At 49.3% G+C, this 15447-nt stretch overlaps 2 protein-coding genes across 5 annotated transcripts in view; one reads left to right on the top strand and one right to left on the bottom strand.

Moving 5' to 3' along the window:
• The window catches only part of DVL1 (dishevelled segment polarity protein 1), a 98016-nt gene extending 85072 nt beyond the window's left edge, over positions 1-12944 (bottom strand). The window contains exon 1 of one of the 4 annotated variants that reach the window (XM_079986933.1): positions 12699-12944. In XM_079986933.1, the coding sequence (XP_079843059.1) occupies positions 12699-12868 (170 nt within the window). In that variant the 5' untranslated portion in view covers positions 12869-12944. Of the gene's footprint in view, positions 1-343; positions 491-12698 lie in introns of those variants that run through there. The other 3 variants (XM_079986935.1, XM_079986932.1, XM_079986934.1) reach the window with 3 other exon arrangements.
• The window catches only part of LOC307221954 (taste receptor type 1 member 3-like), a 374179-nt gene that overhangs the window by 105503 nt on the left and 253229 nt on the right, over positions 1-15447 (top strand). The window lies entirely within an intron of this gene.

The raw sequence follows: 15447 nt of genomic DNA, 5'->3' as shown, positions 1-15447 counted from the left end.
AAGGCCTATCTAAGCTCAGTATTCCACTTTGTAGAGTGGCCAAACCAGAAGCCTCTAAGCAGGGCAGGGAGGCAACAGCCCTCTCCTCATTATTGCTTTTCACCATGGAGTATTCACAGGGAAACTGCTTCTGAACAAAAAGGCTCCATTGGGCTGTCACGGATGATAGCCACTGATAAACCAGTCCTCCCCACTAAATGAACTGGCCGGATCCCTCTTTTGAAGCTGCCCTAGACAATCGCCCAAGACATCTTGTGGCAGCCGGTTTTGTGTCTTGAGTGCACTTATTGCTAATACAGGGGTAGCCGAGTTGGTGCCTTGCAAATGTTGGACTACAACTCGCATCATCCCACGTGAGCAGTGGCTGGTGGCAGTCAGAGCTAAGGGCCACAGCTCAGTGGTAGAGCATCTGTCTTGCATGCAGAAGGTCCCAGGTTGAATTCTCAGCATCGCCAATAAGGCTGGGGGAGACTCCCCTTGCCTGAAACGCTGGAAAGCTGCTGAAACAGAGCTAGATGGAGAAGTCGTCTGTCTCAGTAGAAGTCAGCTTCCAATATAGCCAGCTTCCATTCACTGCAGGGAACTCAGTGAGAGCAATGAAATGATATGCGAACCGAAACACGGCCAACCCTCGAGATCTGCTCTTGTCTGAATTTTGTGATGCAGCTCTCCAACCACAGTCATAGAACTGTAGAGCTGGAAGGGACCCTGAGGGTCATCTAGTCCAACCCCATGCAATGGAAGAATCACACAGTCAAAGCATCCCTGGTACATGGCTATCCAACCTCTGTGTACAAACCTCCAAGGAAGGAGAGCCCACCACCCATGCCCTCTCCCAAGGGTTGCCCAGAAGGTTCTCTACCGCTAACATAGAGACGGAATCACGGTTGAATCATAGAATCTTAAGAGCTGGAAGGGACCACGAGGGTCATCTAGTCCAACCCCCTTTTGCCCAACATGGGGCGCAAACCCACAACCCTGAGAATAAGAGTCTCATGCTCTACCCACTGAGCTATCCTATTCCCTGCAGAATACCAGTGGAAGTTGTCCACATATCAGGTGCAGATTCAAAGCTGAATGAGCATCAAAGACAATAAACTGTATATTTCTCCATGCACACCCGGACCTCTTCAATGCCTGGAGTGAAACCTTTTTTGCACACGGAGCTGCCTGGGAGCTCACTCGGAGGGGAGGGCCGCACAGATCAGAGCCCCCTGATTGATTTGTTTTGCTTAGCTGTTCTTCCCCCCAGAGCACAAAAGCCACAGGAAAAGGGCCCCGTCCCCTGCATCCCCTGGCTGTGTTTTCATAGCATCCGCGGGTAATAAAAGAACGTGCCGCACCCAGACCACAAGGGAGATTGTTCCTGCTCAGGGCTGTTGGGGAGGCGGCAAAGGAGAAATGGCTAGAAACGGTTTGCGAAAGCTAGCCACAGGCAGCAGACACACCGTCCACTTAAAGAACATGACTCCCCACTCACATACACAGAGAAGCCTGGGAAGTCTGTCATTTGTCAAGGGTGCTTGGGAACTGTAGCTTTGCAAGATCTCAACTAGAGCTCCCACAGTTCTTGGGGTGGGGGAGTTCCAAAAACTCACCCGATCCCCATTTGTATGCACTCACTCCAACTGCCCTGGTTCACCAAGAACAGCCTCTACTTTCTGAAGCCTTGCAAAACACAGTCCCGGTTTTCTGAGTCCCCTCTGGGCGTTTTAAGGATAAAAGTAGTGCCTGCAACAAACTGTTGCCCTGGGGAGCCCTCCTGTTCAGGATGCCGGCCAGCCATGCCTTGCCCTCTTTCCAGGTTACATCATAATCACCTGTTCTTTTCAAACAGAGGTTGGAGGGCCATCTGTCAGGGATGCTTTAGCTGCAATTTTTGCCTTGCAGGGAGTTGGGGGGGTCCCTTCCAGCTCTGCAGTTCTACAGTTTTATTATTTGCATGCCACTTGTCCATAAAACTGTGCCCAAAGTGGCTCACAACATATCAAGTGAACAATGAAGACTAACATATGCACACGCACACACTTAAAAATAACAATCAGGCCAATTAATGAGAAAGAGGATGTCAGTGTTGTGTAACATCTGCAAACTCTGAGACGTACAGATGCAAAAGCAGAAAAAGAGATACTCTGATTTAAATAGGAACACAATATGTATCTCAATATAGTTGGGATGCCTGCGAACAGGTGGGTTGTGTGCCTGTTCAGTCTGTTATCCAGATACTCTCTGTTGATGGGCAACTTCAAACCATCTTTAAACTAGACCAGGGGTTGTCAACCTGGTCCCTACCATCCACTAGTGGGGATTTCAGGATTCTAGGTGGGCGCTAGGGGGTTCTACGGCACAAGCTGAATCCGCCTTCCATCACACACTGGTGGGCGGTAAGGAAACTTTACCATCCAGAAAGATGCATTAGTGGGCAGTAGGTATTAAAAGGTTGACTACCCATGAACTAGACAGTCCTTAAGAAGATAAGAGCCTGCTGGATCAGGCCAAAGGCCCATCTAATCCAGCATCCTGCTCTCACAGGGACCAAGCACATGCCTTGGTGGGAAAACCAAAGGGAGAACCTGAACAGCAACTCTCCCCACTTGTGACTCACATCAGCATGTATCCAGAGGAGGGGAAACACAGCTGTCAGACAGAGCTGTCTTCTGTACAGCAAGGGCAAATCCGCACCGTATGTTTTTTTTAAAAAAACACCCAATGCAAAGAATCCCAGGAACTGTAGTTCCAGCCTCACAGGGTTACAATTCACGGCACCCTTAACAAACTACAGTTCCCAGGGTTCTTTGCAAGGAGGGGAGGCAAGTGGCTAAAATGTGCGTTGAATGGGCTTCAAATGTACGGCATCGATCATGTGGCCACCCTCCTCAAGACAGTGGGAGCTGGTGGGGTTTCTGGGACTACAGCAGCAGCAGCCACGGGGTGCCAGATTATGGGGCAGAGGCCTGGGACCCCACTTTGCAGAATGAGCTGGGCGACACCCCTCCACACACCAGTAGCAATTTTGAAGTAAGCAATTCTGACCCATCGAAAGAAGAAGGAGTCCAATAAGACCATTATGCTAGTCCCGCTCATAGTAGACCCGCTGATTCCAGCACTGGGAGAGCTGGGAAGCAGAACTCCCTCCATCAGTTCTGCTGTGACAGGCTAGTCCCGTCAGTCATCTGGGGGAAACCATTCCACCAAGCTGCCTCAGTGGGAGACAGGAAGCATCAGACCCCTCTTTGCCCCTGAACCGTGTCATCCTTTCTTCATTATAGGAACACATGTTTAGAAACTGACGTCTGACCGTTGATTTTGCTTTTCCTCTTCCCTCCCTGTCCCTTTTCCCTTGTGTGTCATGTTTTTTAAGATTGTAAGGATGGGTTTTTTGGGACTGTACGTAAGTCACTCTGCAGGCCTTTTTGGCTGACGAGTGGGATACAAATGCTGGAAATAAATAAATTAAATAACGGGCAGTACTAACATAGGTTCATGATTTTCAGTGGGTCCACTTAGTTGGCTGCAACCCACAAAGTCCAGAGTTTGAAAACTACCTGATTGCACAACTGCAGCTACTCAGGATTCTCCTCCCCCCCCCCCCTTCCACCTGCCAAGGCACAGAATCGCGTTGTTACGCCATCTTTGCCAGCGGATCAGAGCTTAGAACCGCAACAAGGACAGTTCGCAAGCAGCCAACTCCGCAACGCTGGTTCAACGGTGTCCTGGCCAAGTATTCCGCTGAAATACATACATAAATATATTTTAGGAAACTGACACGGGGCAGTCGCTGTGCTGCGCCCAGATACTGGCCAAGCTCCAGCTTGCCGCTCCACTCTCTTTCTGCCTCTGTTATTCCGGCCCAGGAGCAAACTCAGCGGCACATTTCATTCCCAAGCTGAGGGTTTATTTATTACGTCTTTCGGTTATTGTTTCAGGAGGATCCAGGAAAAGGGCCGTGCCCTTGTGACAACATGTGCATTACTGCTAAGTCAGATCCGGACAGGCTGCTCTCCCTGCAAGACTCGGTCCCCCCCCCCCAAAAAAAGTGTGTTGCGGGAAGAAAGAGTCAACAACACCATTTGCTTCCCTGACACAAAACTCTCACTCCCACCCCCTTCTTGTTTTGGCTCAGTGGCAGAAAGGCCACTTGCCAAGTTGGAAACCACTTGCCAAATTACAGCCCTACACAGCCACCTTGTAAGAGAGCCAGGAACCGGAGTTTGCAGCAAGCCTGCATTTTACATTTCAAGCTGCAATGGGGAATCTAATTACCACTTACAAGGAAGAAGGCGGGCTGGGGCGGTTGTGGGGCGGAGGGAGAGAGAAAAAAATATTAAGAAATATTTTCCAGGACACTCAAGTCCGCTGGGCTTCTTTTCTTTAGCGGGAAAAGACACGCACAAAATGTCTCTGTGCCAGCCGCTTCCAAACATTGCAGGCCAGTGAGAAAGGCAGGGGTCCCCTCGCTAGCTAGCACATTTGCAAAGCTAAGCAGGGTCTGGTGTGGTTTCAGATTGGATGAGGAACCGTGTGTTGAGATTCCTGCATTGCAGGGGCTTGGACTAGATGACTCTTGGGGTTCCTTCCAACTCTATAATTTCCTAATTCTGTGAGTGGCTGGTGGGGCAAAAGGCAAGAAACCCAACAGTGGACAGAGCCACAGCCGATGATAGGCAGAGACAGAGCCAATGAGAAGCCAAACTTATTCTAGTTTGGTCCCCATCCTCTTCCTCCTGGCTGATTTCTACAAGGGGCAACACTGAGACTAAGCAGGAGGAAGCTTGCAGCAAACAACAAAAATCAGCAGGAACTCTCAGTCAGATGTATTTCAAGCCAGCCACAAAGCCCAGATTTCTGTTTCCTTTGCTGCCTAACTTCCATCAGCTAGGCCACTGCATTCCACTTCTGCTCAGTTCCTGCCTGAGCAGATGGGAATGTGCTGAATAGCAAGCAGTTACCAGTCATCAATGCCTTCCTGCTACCTCGGGTTAAGAACTTAATTTGTTCCAGAGGTCCGTTCCTAACCTGAAACTGTTCTTAATCTGAAGCACCACTTTAGCTAATGGGGCCTCCCGTTGCTTCCGCACTGCCGCAGCACGATTTCTGTTCTCATCCTGAAGCAAAGTTCTTAACCCGAGGTACTATTTCTGGGTTAGCAGGGTCTGTAACCTGAAGCGTCTGTAACCTGAAGCGTATGTAACCCGAGGTACCACTGTATAGGAATATGAACAATGCTAATTCCCCTCACACACACTGCCTCTGCTCTTTGCCATTACGATACTGACCCTTTTGCACAGCTGATTCTCAGTCCCAGGCTTAAAAACAACAACAGACACATGCAAATTGCACTAATGAAGAAGCTTTAGAAATTACAGAGTTGAGGAGGGGAAGAACTAGCAATAAAAGTGCCTCAAGAGGGATGCCAAGGCCCCAAGGCCCAAACACCACAGTCACGCTTGCGAACAACTTCTTGCTCCTATGAAGTTGGCGCAGGTTTGTACTGCTTCCGGTGACAATATCCGGGGGGAAGTTTGGGTTTTTTTCCTGTTGGTGAAAGCTAAACTGGGAGTTCCATCGTAATTATGAGTGAAAGGATGTGGAGAGAGAAGGAGGGGAGAAAAATTAGCAGGCATGGCAGAAGGATTCTAGCACCTCATGAGGTGTCAGCATCTTTCCCATCCTACATATGGTAGAAATCAAGTTGAAGTTATGATAACTTACTAGGTTATTCTTATTTCCATCTAGGAGAAGGAAAACTCTGGCCCTAAAGCTCCGCTGCCTTGTGGGGCATCTTTGGGAGAAGAAAAGGCTAAATAGTAACCCCTACACAAATCTGGAGTGGAGTCCCTAAAACAGTTGGATGGCGTCTTGTACGCCTCCTTCCGGTAACTCCGGCAGCCAAAGCGGTGCCAAACGTCTTGCTCTGCTTTTCTTTAGACAACATCCGTGAGGCTGAGAGGGGGTCCTGTCATTTGGGCAGCCCAGGACTTCCATACACACCACCCAGGCTTGCACCCCAGGGAGGTCACTTGGTGCAGTAGTTTGGCTTCACCCTTAGAGACGCACTCCACTGTCTCTTGAGACAGACAGATGCCAACATTATTCTTATTTGACTTGCCGCTTTCTACACTGATTTGCAGCAGCTCTCCATTCCTACCCGGAGATGCCAGGGAATGAACCTGGGACTGCTGAACTACATAGGCAAGAGGATCTGCTGGACAATCCTGGAGGATAAGGCTATTATTGATGGTTACTAGCCATGATGGTTCTGCTCTGCATTGTAGTCTTCCTAGAAACAACTGGCTGGCCTCTCTTGGACGCTGGCCTAAATGGAGCCTGGCTCAGATCTGGAAGGCTCTTCCAATTATAAATCAGGTTGTATCCAGCTAAGTCCCATTGAAATTGATGAGCCCAGGTCGCTCATGCCCACTAACTTCAATGGGCCTACCCTGAGCAGGGCTAGCGCTGGAGACGGCCCCTGAGATTCCATCAGGGAGACTCTGGTACAGGAAGATAATGACACTTTGCACGTTCAGCCTCTCTTTGCCTGACTCCAGGCAGCTGGAGGTCATCAGCAACCTAGAGCTGCCTACGGCTGTTCCAGCTGTAAATCCAATTTTTTACAGTGGCTCCCAAGTCAGTTGTAACAACGGTCTATAATCCGGCCGTTAATTAGAAATTTAAGGGTGTCTGTCTTTCCAGGCTTCTGCTTGCAGATAAGGTGTGTGTGTGTGTGTGTGTGTGTGTGTGTGTGTGTGAGAGAGAGAGAGAGAGAGAGAGAGAGAGAGAGAAAGGGAGCGACTCCTGAAATCTGTACCGCCACCACATCAAATGAGATACAAGCTCCCATCTAACAGCCTTCACTAGATCCTGGCTTTTGCTAGCCTTCCAAACAACTGCAATCAAAAACACCACGGCCGCCCCTGCAAGCAGCTTAGAAAACAACCTTTGGGTCTGGACTGTGAATTTCAAAACCGCTCTCCCAAGGTGGTGGGGTTTCACGCCAGACAAGGCATGGGGCTTATTGGTCTAGGACAGGGGTCAGCAACCTTTTTCAGCCATGGCCCGGTCCACCGTCCCTCAGACCATGTGGTGGGCCAGACTATATGGGGGGGGGGAATTAACAAATTCCTGTGCCCCACAAATACCCCAGAGATGCATTTTAAATAAAAGGACACATTCTGCTCATGTAAAAACACCAGGCAGAGATGCATTTTAAATAAAAGGACACATTCTGCTCATGTAAAAACACCAGGCAGAGATGCATTTTAAATAAAAGGACACATTCTGCTCATGTAAAAACATGCTGCTTCCTGGACTGTCCGCGGGCCAGATTGAGAAGGCAATTGGGCCGCATCTGGCCCCGGGCCTTAGGTTGCCTACCCATGGTCTAGGAGGCAAGAGCCTGACAGCAGGGAGATTCAAATTCTGGGATTCAAATCCTAGGCAAGCCCTGCCAGGGGAGACTGGGGGCTCTGAAGAGGGGATGTGGCTCAGCAGTAGAGCCCTGGTTTTGCATGCAGAAGGTCCCAGGTTCAATCCTCAGCATCTCCACTTAAAAGGATCAGGAAGCAGTGGGTGCCCGAGATTCGCTGTCAGTCATAGAAACAACCACAGGCATATCTACTTAGTCAGACCACTGATCTATCTAGCTCAGTGTTGTCTGCACTGACGGCAGGAGCTGCCTAGGGCTTAAGGCTAGGGACCATTCCCACCCCTATCTGGGGATACTGGAGCCTGAACCTGGGACCTTCTCCGTGCAAGCAGATGCTCTACCACCCAGCCATGGCCCTTCCTGTAAGACATAGGACCACTGAGCTCAATATTGTGAACACCGACAGGCAATGGCCGTTCAGGCAGGAGACGGCTGGGGAAGATTGCCTGCCTGAAGCCCTGGAGAGCCACTGCCATTCAGTGTAGACGATGCTGAGTCAGATAAATGACTTGGCATAAGACAGCTTGCTATGTCCCTAACCCCAAGCAAAGAGCAGGAACTCATAATGACAGCAGAGCGATCCAGCTGATGCACAGAAGCAAGGCAATCAACAAGGCAACCGTCTCCTTGATGCAGGTTAACACCATCACTATCCCCCAGGGTCCTGGATGTCAGCAGGGTTAAGGAACTTTAATTGCCAGAGGGAAGGGGAAATTAAGATAAGCAGCTGCTGTGTGAGAGGATCTAACGCTCCCGGATGCTTCTGGGTTGCAACAGTTCCGCATGGGAAAGGCAGTGTGGTGCAGTGGTTAGAGGGCGGGACTAGGACCTAGGAGACCAGGGTGCAAATCCCCCACACGGCCAGTGGGTGGCCGTGGGCCTGTTGCTGTATCTCAGCCTGGCCTATCTTACAAGGTTATCGTAAGGATAAAAATTGAGAAAAAGATCCACGTATGTGACCTCGAGCTCCTTGGGGGAAACGAATGCAATAAATAAATAAAATAAAATAGATAAATGGGGTGAGGAATTTGAAGACTGAAGGAAGTGGACAAGGGGGTTTAACTGGTTTATTCTGCTGAGGGGGGGCACCCCAAAGTCTTGTCCTGGTGGCATCACTTCTAGGGTCAGGGCCTTCTCAGTGGTGGCCCCTACTGTGTGGCATTCCCCCCCCCCAAGGGATGCACAGTTGGCCCCTTCAGTGTACAAAAAGGCTCTGAATATCTTGGCTTCTGCAGTGGTTGGGGGACCTCTGACCCTTGGGATGTTGCTGGATTCCAGCCCCCATCAGCCAGTATGGCCAATGGTCACAGACGATGAGGGGAGCAACTACCTGAAGGTTCTGAATTTTAACTGATGTGATTATATTGAATATGCTACTGTTTTAATGCTGTGGTTCATGGTCTTTATTTTATGCTGGCTCATTTATATTTTTAAATGCTATTGCTTATCCTTTGAATTCTGCTGATGGGTTTCCCACAGGCATCTAGTTAGCCACTGAGAGAACAGAATGCTGGGCTAAGTGAGCTCTTGGCTTGATCCAGAAGGCTTGTCTTACATTCTTATGGATATTAAAAATCTTTAAAACGAATCTTTAAAAAAAAGCCACATATACACCATGAATTTAAAACAGCCCCCCCCCCGCCACCAAAACCTGGAAACCATAGCTTACCTTTCATGGAGCTACAATTCCCAGCACCCCTAACAAACTACAATTCCCAGAAATATTGATGGAGGGAAGCAAATGCACTTTAAAGATACGGTGTGTGTGTATGCAGTCTAACATTAAATTGTTCCAGCTTTGGGGTTTATGCCGCCGTGCCCTGCCTTGAGAGGACTCTGTCCAGGAAAACACTCAGAATAAAACAAATCTGTTTTCCATGGGGCTCTCTTGCATCATTCCACTTCCCTCCGCTCCGCCTGACCTTTTTGCAGGCGACACACAACACCAAGATCGCAGTGCCGGAAATAGATACAGGTACGAGCCGTCCGACACGGAGGGGAGGGGAGGCTTGTTACCAAGAGATTATTAGATTTCAAATGCTGATTCATGGTTGCCATCCAAAGGGCTGGAGATGATGAGGCCTGTGGTTTTTTTCCTTCCTTTTTTAATTATCTAAATGCCAACAAGTGGTTGTGTGCCAAACCAGACAATACAGATCTTGGAGGTGGAGAGACTGGGGGGAGTATGGGCCATCATGAGGCCTTAAGGTGGGCTTCTTACTATTTTTATTCTTTAAAAAAGGTCTGTGCCGTAGAAACATAAGGAGAGACTCGCTGTGTCAGCTCAAAGGTTCATCTAGTCCCTAAATGCAGGGAAGGGCCATAGTTCCGTGGCAGAGCATCGGCAATGCATGCAAAAGATGCCAGGATCAAGTTTCAATGTCATCTCCAATTAAGGCTGAGAGGGACCCCCATATTACACCCTGGAGAGCCACTGCTAGTCAGTGTAGACAACACCAAGTTAGATGGACCAATAGCCTGACTCAATATAAGGAAGCTTCCTATGTTCTCATGTCTTAAGGAAAAAGGCTTGTCTCAGTGGTTTTAGCACTTGCTTCACATGCAAATCCTGGCATTTCTGGGTAACACTGGGCATAACCCCTGTCTGAAGCCCCGGAGAGCTACTGCCAGTCGGTGCAGGCAACAGAGTCTGACCAGATTGATGGCAGGGTTGCACATGACCGAAGTCACCTGGATGCAAAGTAGTAGTAGTAATAATAATAATAATAATAATAATAATAATAATAATTCCCTGCCCCAAGAAGACTGGCATATCAGGGAGAAGCTTCCTAGCCTAGTTTTCTATGAGCGGGGCTTTAAAAAAAAATGTATACAGAAGCGTTCAGACATGCAAGTTGCCTACCTCAAAGGGGGCAAGGCCTCTTTTTCTAGAAAGTTTGCAATTTTAGAACCACCCAGAGCAGGTGTCCCTAGACTACAGATAAGTAAGCGAAAGAGACACATGTTTCCAAAGATCAACACCTCGCGCACATGAACTATTATGCACCTCACCCGATTTCTCCCAAGCTGAGACACAGCACAAAGGGCTCTTTAATTCCCTTCCCGATGCACAAACAACAAGGGAGGTATTGGCAGAGCCCTTTGCCCACTGGACATACCTCGGCCACTTTCTCCACAGCCCAGAGACGAGCAAAAAGCTCTTCAACCTCCTGCAGGGAGATTTTGGAACCCGCCACCCAGAGTGAAGCATTGTGAGGATGCAAAAAGGCACAGCACCCACAATACCCCTTGTTTTAACCCCCTTTGTTGGACAGGGGAACACAGACTGCCATGCTCCCGCCAGCTAAGATTTATATACGTTTGTCCACTACTGCTGGTGGGGGTGGGGTGATCAATTCGGCCCAAGACAAGACGATACGCCCCCTCCTCTCAAAAACCATAAGCAGTATGGTCCCTCCTTCTACCTATCTGAGGAACAACCGCCTGTTGTTGATGTATTACCAATTCCAGTGGCTATCGGGTCCCCCAAATTGTGCACTCTCTTCATCTGTCTTCTGTTCCATCTCCTGACACCAGTCAGTAATGAAACAATAAGGAAGTCCCAACCATCAGCACACCTGGAAATGTCTCAATTTTTACGGATTGGTCTAATGCAAACTACTTCTGTGATTCTAAAGGTATGCTTTAGTAGAGATTGCTACATTGCAGCGGGTTAGACCAGATGACTCTCAGGGTCCCTTTCAACTCTACAATTCTATATCCTGCTCCTACCCCACCCCCAAAGAGGGCAATCAGGCCCACTTCACAGAGACCCCCCGACATTAAAGGAGGACCACCGTCATATACCAGGCCTTGCAGCTGCCCAAGTGGGAGAGGATGAACAGGAGGGGGGGGGGGGCAAAAAATAAATAAATAGAAAGACACTCCAATGCTTCCTGATGGAAGTCTCCCCACCTCTCAAGACAGCCAAAATGAATTGAATAGGCATTCCAAGTTCTCCTTAGCAAGCAAAATTTAAGGGATATGCCCCCACACCAAAACATAGTAAGGTGTCTTGCACTGAGTCAGACCTTTAGTCCACCTTGCTCAATATTGTCTACACTGACTGGCAGCATCTCCCCAGAGTTTCAGGCAGGAAGCCTCACCCAGTTCTATCTGGGGGTGCCACTGGGATTTGAAGCAGGGACCTTCTGAGGCCAAAGCAGAAGCCATGGCTGTTCCCTGGGTTACAATTTGTTCATCTCTGGGGCACTGCCATGGCAGAAACAGTAAAAAAAGAAGAAAAAAGGACCCACCCACCAACGGCACCTACAGAAATTCACACAGCCCTTCCACTCCTAAAGATCTGGGAGAGGGGACACTCACAGCCTCCCTGAACCTCTCTTTGTAAGCAGGAAATACCCAGTGGAGGGGCTTAGCATCTCCTTAAAAAACAGCTGACCCCAGAAGTCTAAAGCCAAACACAAACCCCTACTGGCAACCCAGATTTCAGAAAGCAACACCTTTATGAGCAGGTAGGGCAAGGAGGCCCCTCACACTTTTTGAGTTGGATCCAGCGCTGCTCCTGCTCAGAGGCAGACCCATGGTAATTGATCGACACATGGCCAACTTTAGGCCCATTCATTTCAATGGGTCTACTCCGAGGAGGGTCCGAGTTGGAGGCAACCCCTTTTTTTGCTCCCAGAACTTTTAGCCATGATCATCGCGGATCCACCGATTCTCCCCAGAGACCCACGTTTCGGCAAATCCGGACACCCCACAGTCATCCCCTCCAGGCTTTAAACCTTCACCAACCTAGAACTGCCCACTGCTTCCAGAATGGTAAACCACCTAAAATCGGGAGCCTTTCCCTTTCCCTGAGAGTCCCCTTTATCTGATCAAAGCCACCAGAAAGCAAGAAATCCACAATTTCAGATCCAGTTTTCCTTTGACACTCAAAGGGGAGGGTGGAATATGTCACCCCCCCTCCTTTTTCACATATTAATGTATGTCATTTCCAAACACCACCCTTCTCCCCCCCCCCCCCGACCCCACAAAGGTTGACATGTATAACGGCAGAGGGAAGCCTCTGGTGTGGATTCAGAGTAGCTTTGCGTAAACCTGGTGATAGGGGCGAGTGGGGGCTGTTTCACAAACCCCAGCAGATTTGAAAGCTCGCCACATTTTAAGAAAGGCACAAGTCACGCCGCGTTCAGGCAGTCGTGCAAACACACAGGAACGTGGCAAGGCAGATCTGGATTTCCAAACGTCCTTCCCCCCCTTTTTTTTAATTTTATTTTCAACGCCAAATAAAAACAGAATGCCAACTTACCCAAAATCCTGATCCATAGATTTGAAGAAAAATTTGTAGTTATGCACCGGCCGGTTGCTGAGGACATTTTTAAAATCTGCCAAAGTGACTTTTTCCGGGGAGACGGGCAATTTCACCAGATAAGGGGTTTCCTCTTCGTCAATGTGATAGATTATTTTTGTCTCCGCCATGGACGAAGGAAGGGGTGTTGGGGGAGGTTGGAAGGGGAGGGGGGGAACAGGGGAAGGTTGGGGGTGTGAGGAGATCTGCCAAGGAGGGGAGGAAAGAGAGAGAGAGAGAGAGAAAGGGGGGGAGAGAAAAGGGGGTGGGTGGGTGAGGGGGGGGGAATCAAGGCCAAGTTCAAGGTGCCAGTCCCTCAGATCCTTCGTTTTACAATGCAAGGCTTGCTTCCAAACAGGAAGGGAAATGTCAGTGTCTGCGGAATGCTACCGTAGCGAGCCATACGCAGAAGGGTTGTCACGCCCCACACCGCCCCTTAGCGGCACAGACGGAGACAGGCACCTGGAGGTGGGCTCGCCAGAATGCATTATCCCCAACGTTGGGGGCTGGATGCTTACAGCATCAAAATCGATCTCCTCTCCCCGCCTTGCCTTGCAAACCTGCTTCCAAAATCCGGAGACCCACAAAGGAGATGCGTAAGCCTTGCCTTCCCCAACGGCCCCGTATCCGATCTCTCTCTCTCTCTCTCTCTCTCTCTCTCACACACACACACACACACACACAATCCTGGTTTATTGCAATGACACTTAATAAGAAGAAAATGTTGCAACGGTGAGATCGACCTGGAGATCTAAAGGGCCTCTTTGGCTTGCAAAGGCGGGCTTGCAGGCGGAGAGGTAAAGAAGAAGGGAGATCCTTCCCCAAACTGCAAACCAGAGGTCTCTCCTCGGCACGCACACACAAATGCCCTCTCTCTATACCCAAAGTCCTCTCTTCTTCTCCTCGGCAGTCTCCTCCCCACACACGCAGCTTAAAGGGCCACGGCTCGGGGTTTTGGTTTTTTTGTTGTTGCAACCGCGCGCGCGCCCCCGTCCGCGGGCAAAAGGCGCGCCCGCGTTCCAAAGGCGCGCAGGAGCAGCTGCAGCAAGCAGGGACAATTGCGCCGCGCGTGGGTCAGATCCAGCAGGAGGGGCGCCTGCCACAAAACGCTCCCGTCGCCCTGGTTGTCCAGACACGCGTTTGAGGGTGTTGCAAGAAGCACCGAGCGGAAACCTCCGCGATCACCCCTCCTGCCTGCAGTCACACAGAGCAGATTTGCGGGGGGGGGGGGTGTCATGTGACTAGCCCACCTCTTCCTGCTTCCCTCAATTGGGGGGGTGCGAGTTTCTACAAGCAGCCTTAAGGTCGCCCAGTGGCTGCGGTTCTTATTTCATTTTTTAAATATTTTTTTTAGCAGGTAGATAAGAGATCCGGGCCACATTCCCTTCCAGGCAACCTACCAGGGGCCACATGCCAGCGGTGGGCGGGGCTGGAAGCCAAAGCGGGCGGAGCAGCGGGTGCTCTTTATATGCTTTGAACAGCAAGCTGGTTTCTCTACATACTGGCACACTCCTCTCTAGCCTCCATCCACGCAAGCAAAACAAACAAAAAGCGTTATCAGAGTTCGAGGACACAGCCTAACCCCAAGGCAGGCGATTGCAAAAGAGGAACGGGAGGGGTGTGGCATAGGGAGAGGGGTGTGGCCAATGGTTGAGGGGTGTGGCCAGGGCAAAGGGGTGTGGCTTGGGGAGAGTCCTGCAGGCCACATAGAGAAACCTGAAGGAGTCCTTATCGCTGAAATAGATGTATCTCACTTTCTTTTGCATCTGAGCCTTTTCTCACACACCCAAAAAAATGAAGGAAGAAAGTAGGAGAAAGGCTAGCAGGGAAACCTACTTGATCACCCAAGCATTCTCGAACAATTCATATTGAAAAGGTGCAGATCGCCAGTTACAATGGATGCGTATTTTTTGTTATAATATATTTTTAGGTGTGTGCTTTTAAATGGTAAGTTGCTCTGAGACGGTTTTTTGTAGTAAGCAACAAATAAATATAATAAATAAGAATATTGTCCTATTAATGTCTTATTACCTATTATCGTTACTGCTGCTTTTATAGTCTACGCTGGCTCGTTTGTTTTTACAGTTTTACAGTTTTTGTAAAACACGTGGAAATTTTAATGATGTAAAGACTGCTGTAAGAGGTTGGAACGGAAGAGCAGGTTGAGCTTTTCCCCAAATATGTGTCACATATTTGTAGATTGTGAGCCTGAAACCAGGGGCTGTGAGGTTGTTATTTTTAATTGATGGGTAGGCCAGTCTCGGACGGTTTCCACTTAAAGAGTGGGTTATAAATGCTTGTATATATAGGCATTATATTATATACAGGTATAATATAATGGGCAAGTGGGGACGTGTAACAAAATTGAGTTGTGTGGCATGTCCCTGTTTCAGCCAGCCAGCCAGGCCTGTTAAGCTCATTGGGGCTGTCCTCCTCCTCTCCAGGTAACCTTAAAAGCTGCTGCTTGCCAGCGGTATGAGCTGAAGGGCAAGAGATTGAGGGAACTTGGCCTGGGGCCCATTCCCATTCCAAGGAAAGTGAGTCCAGTACACTCCTCAAAAGAGGTCGTGGAAAGGAGTTGTTTTAAATACAGAAGAAATAACATCCCATACTATCTGTATCTTCTATGGAACCTGATGCCCCACCCCTCCAGAAACAACGTAGAAGTGATTTCTCTCTTTGTGGGTGGAAAAGAAGTCTAGATGAAAAA

This window comes from Podarcis cretensis, assembly GCF_951804945.1.
Source record: "Podarcis cretensis genome assembly, chromosome: 8".
NCBI lineage: Eukaryota > Metazoa > Chordata > Lepidosauria > Squamata > Lacertidae > Podarcis > Podarcis cretensis.
Note: the sequence above shows the minus strand (reverse complement) of the source record. Positions and strands in the feature narration are given on the sequence as shown.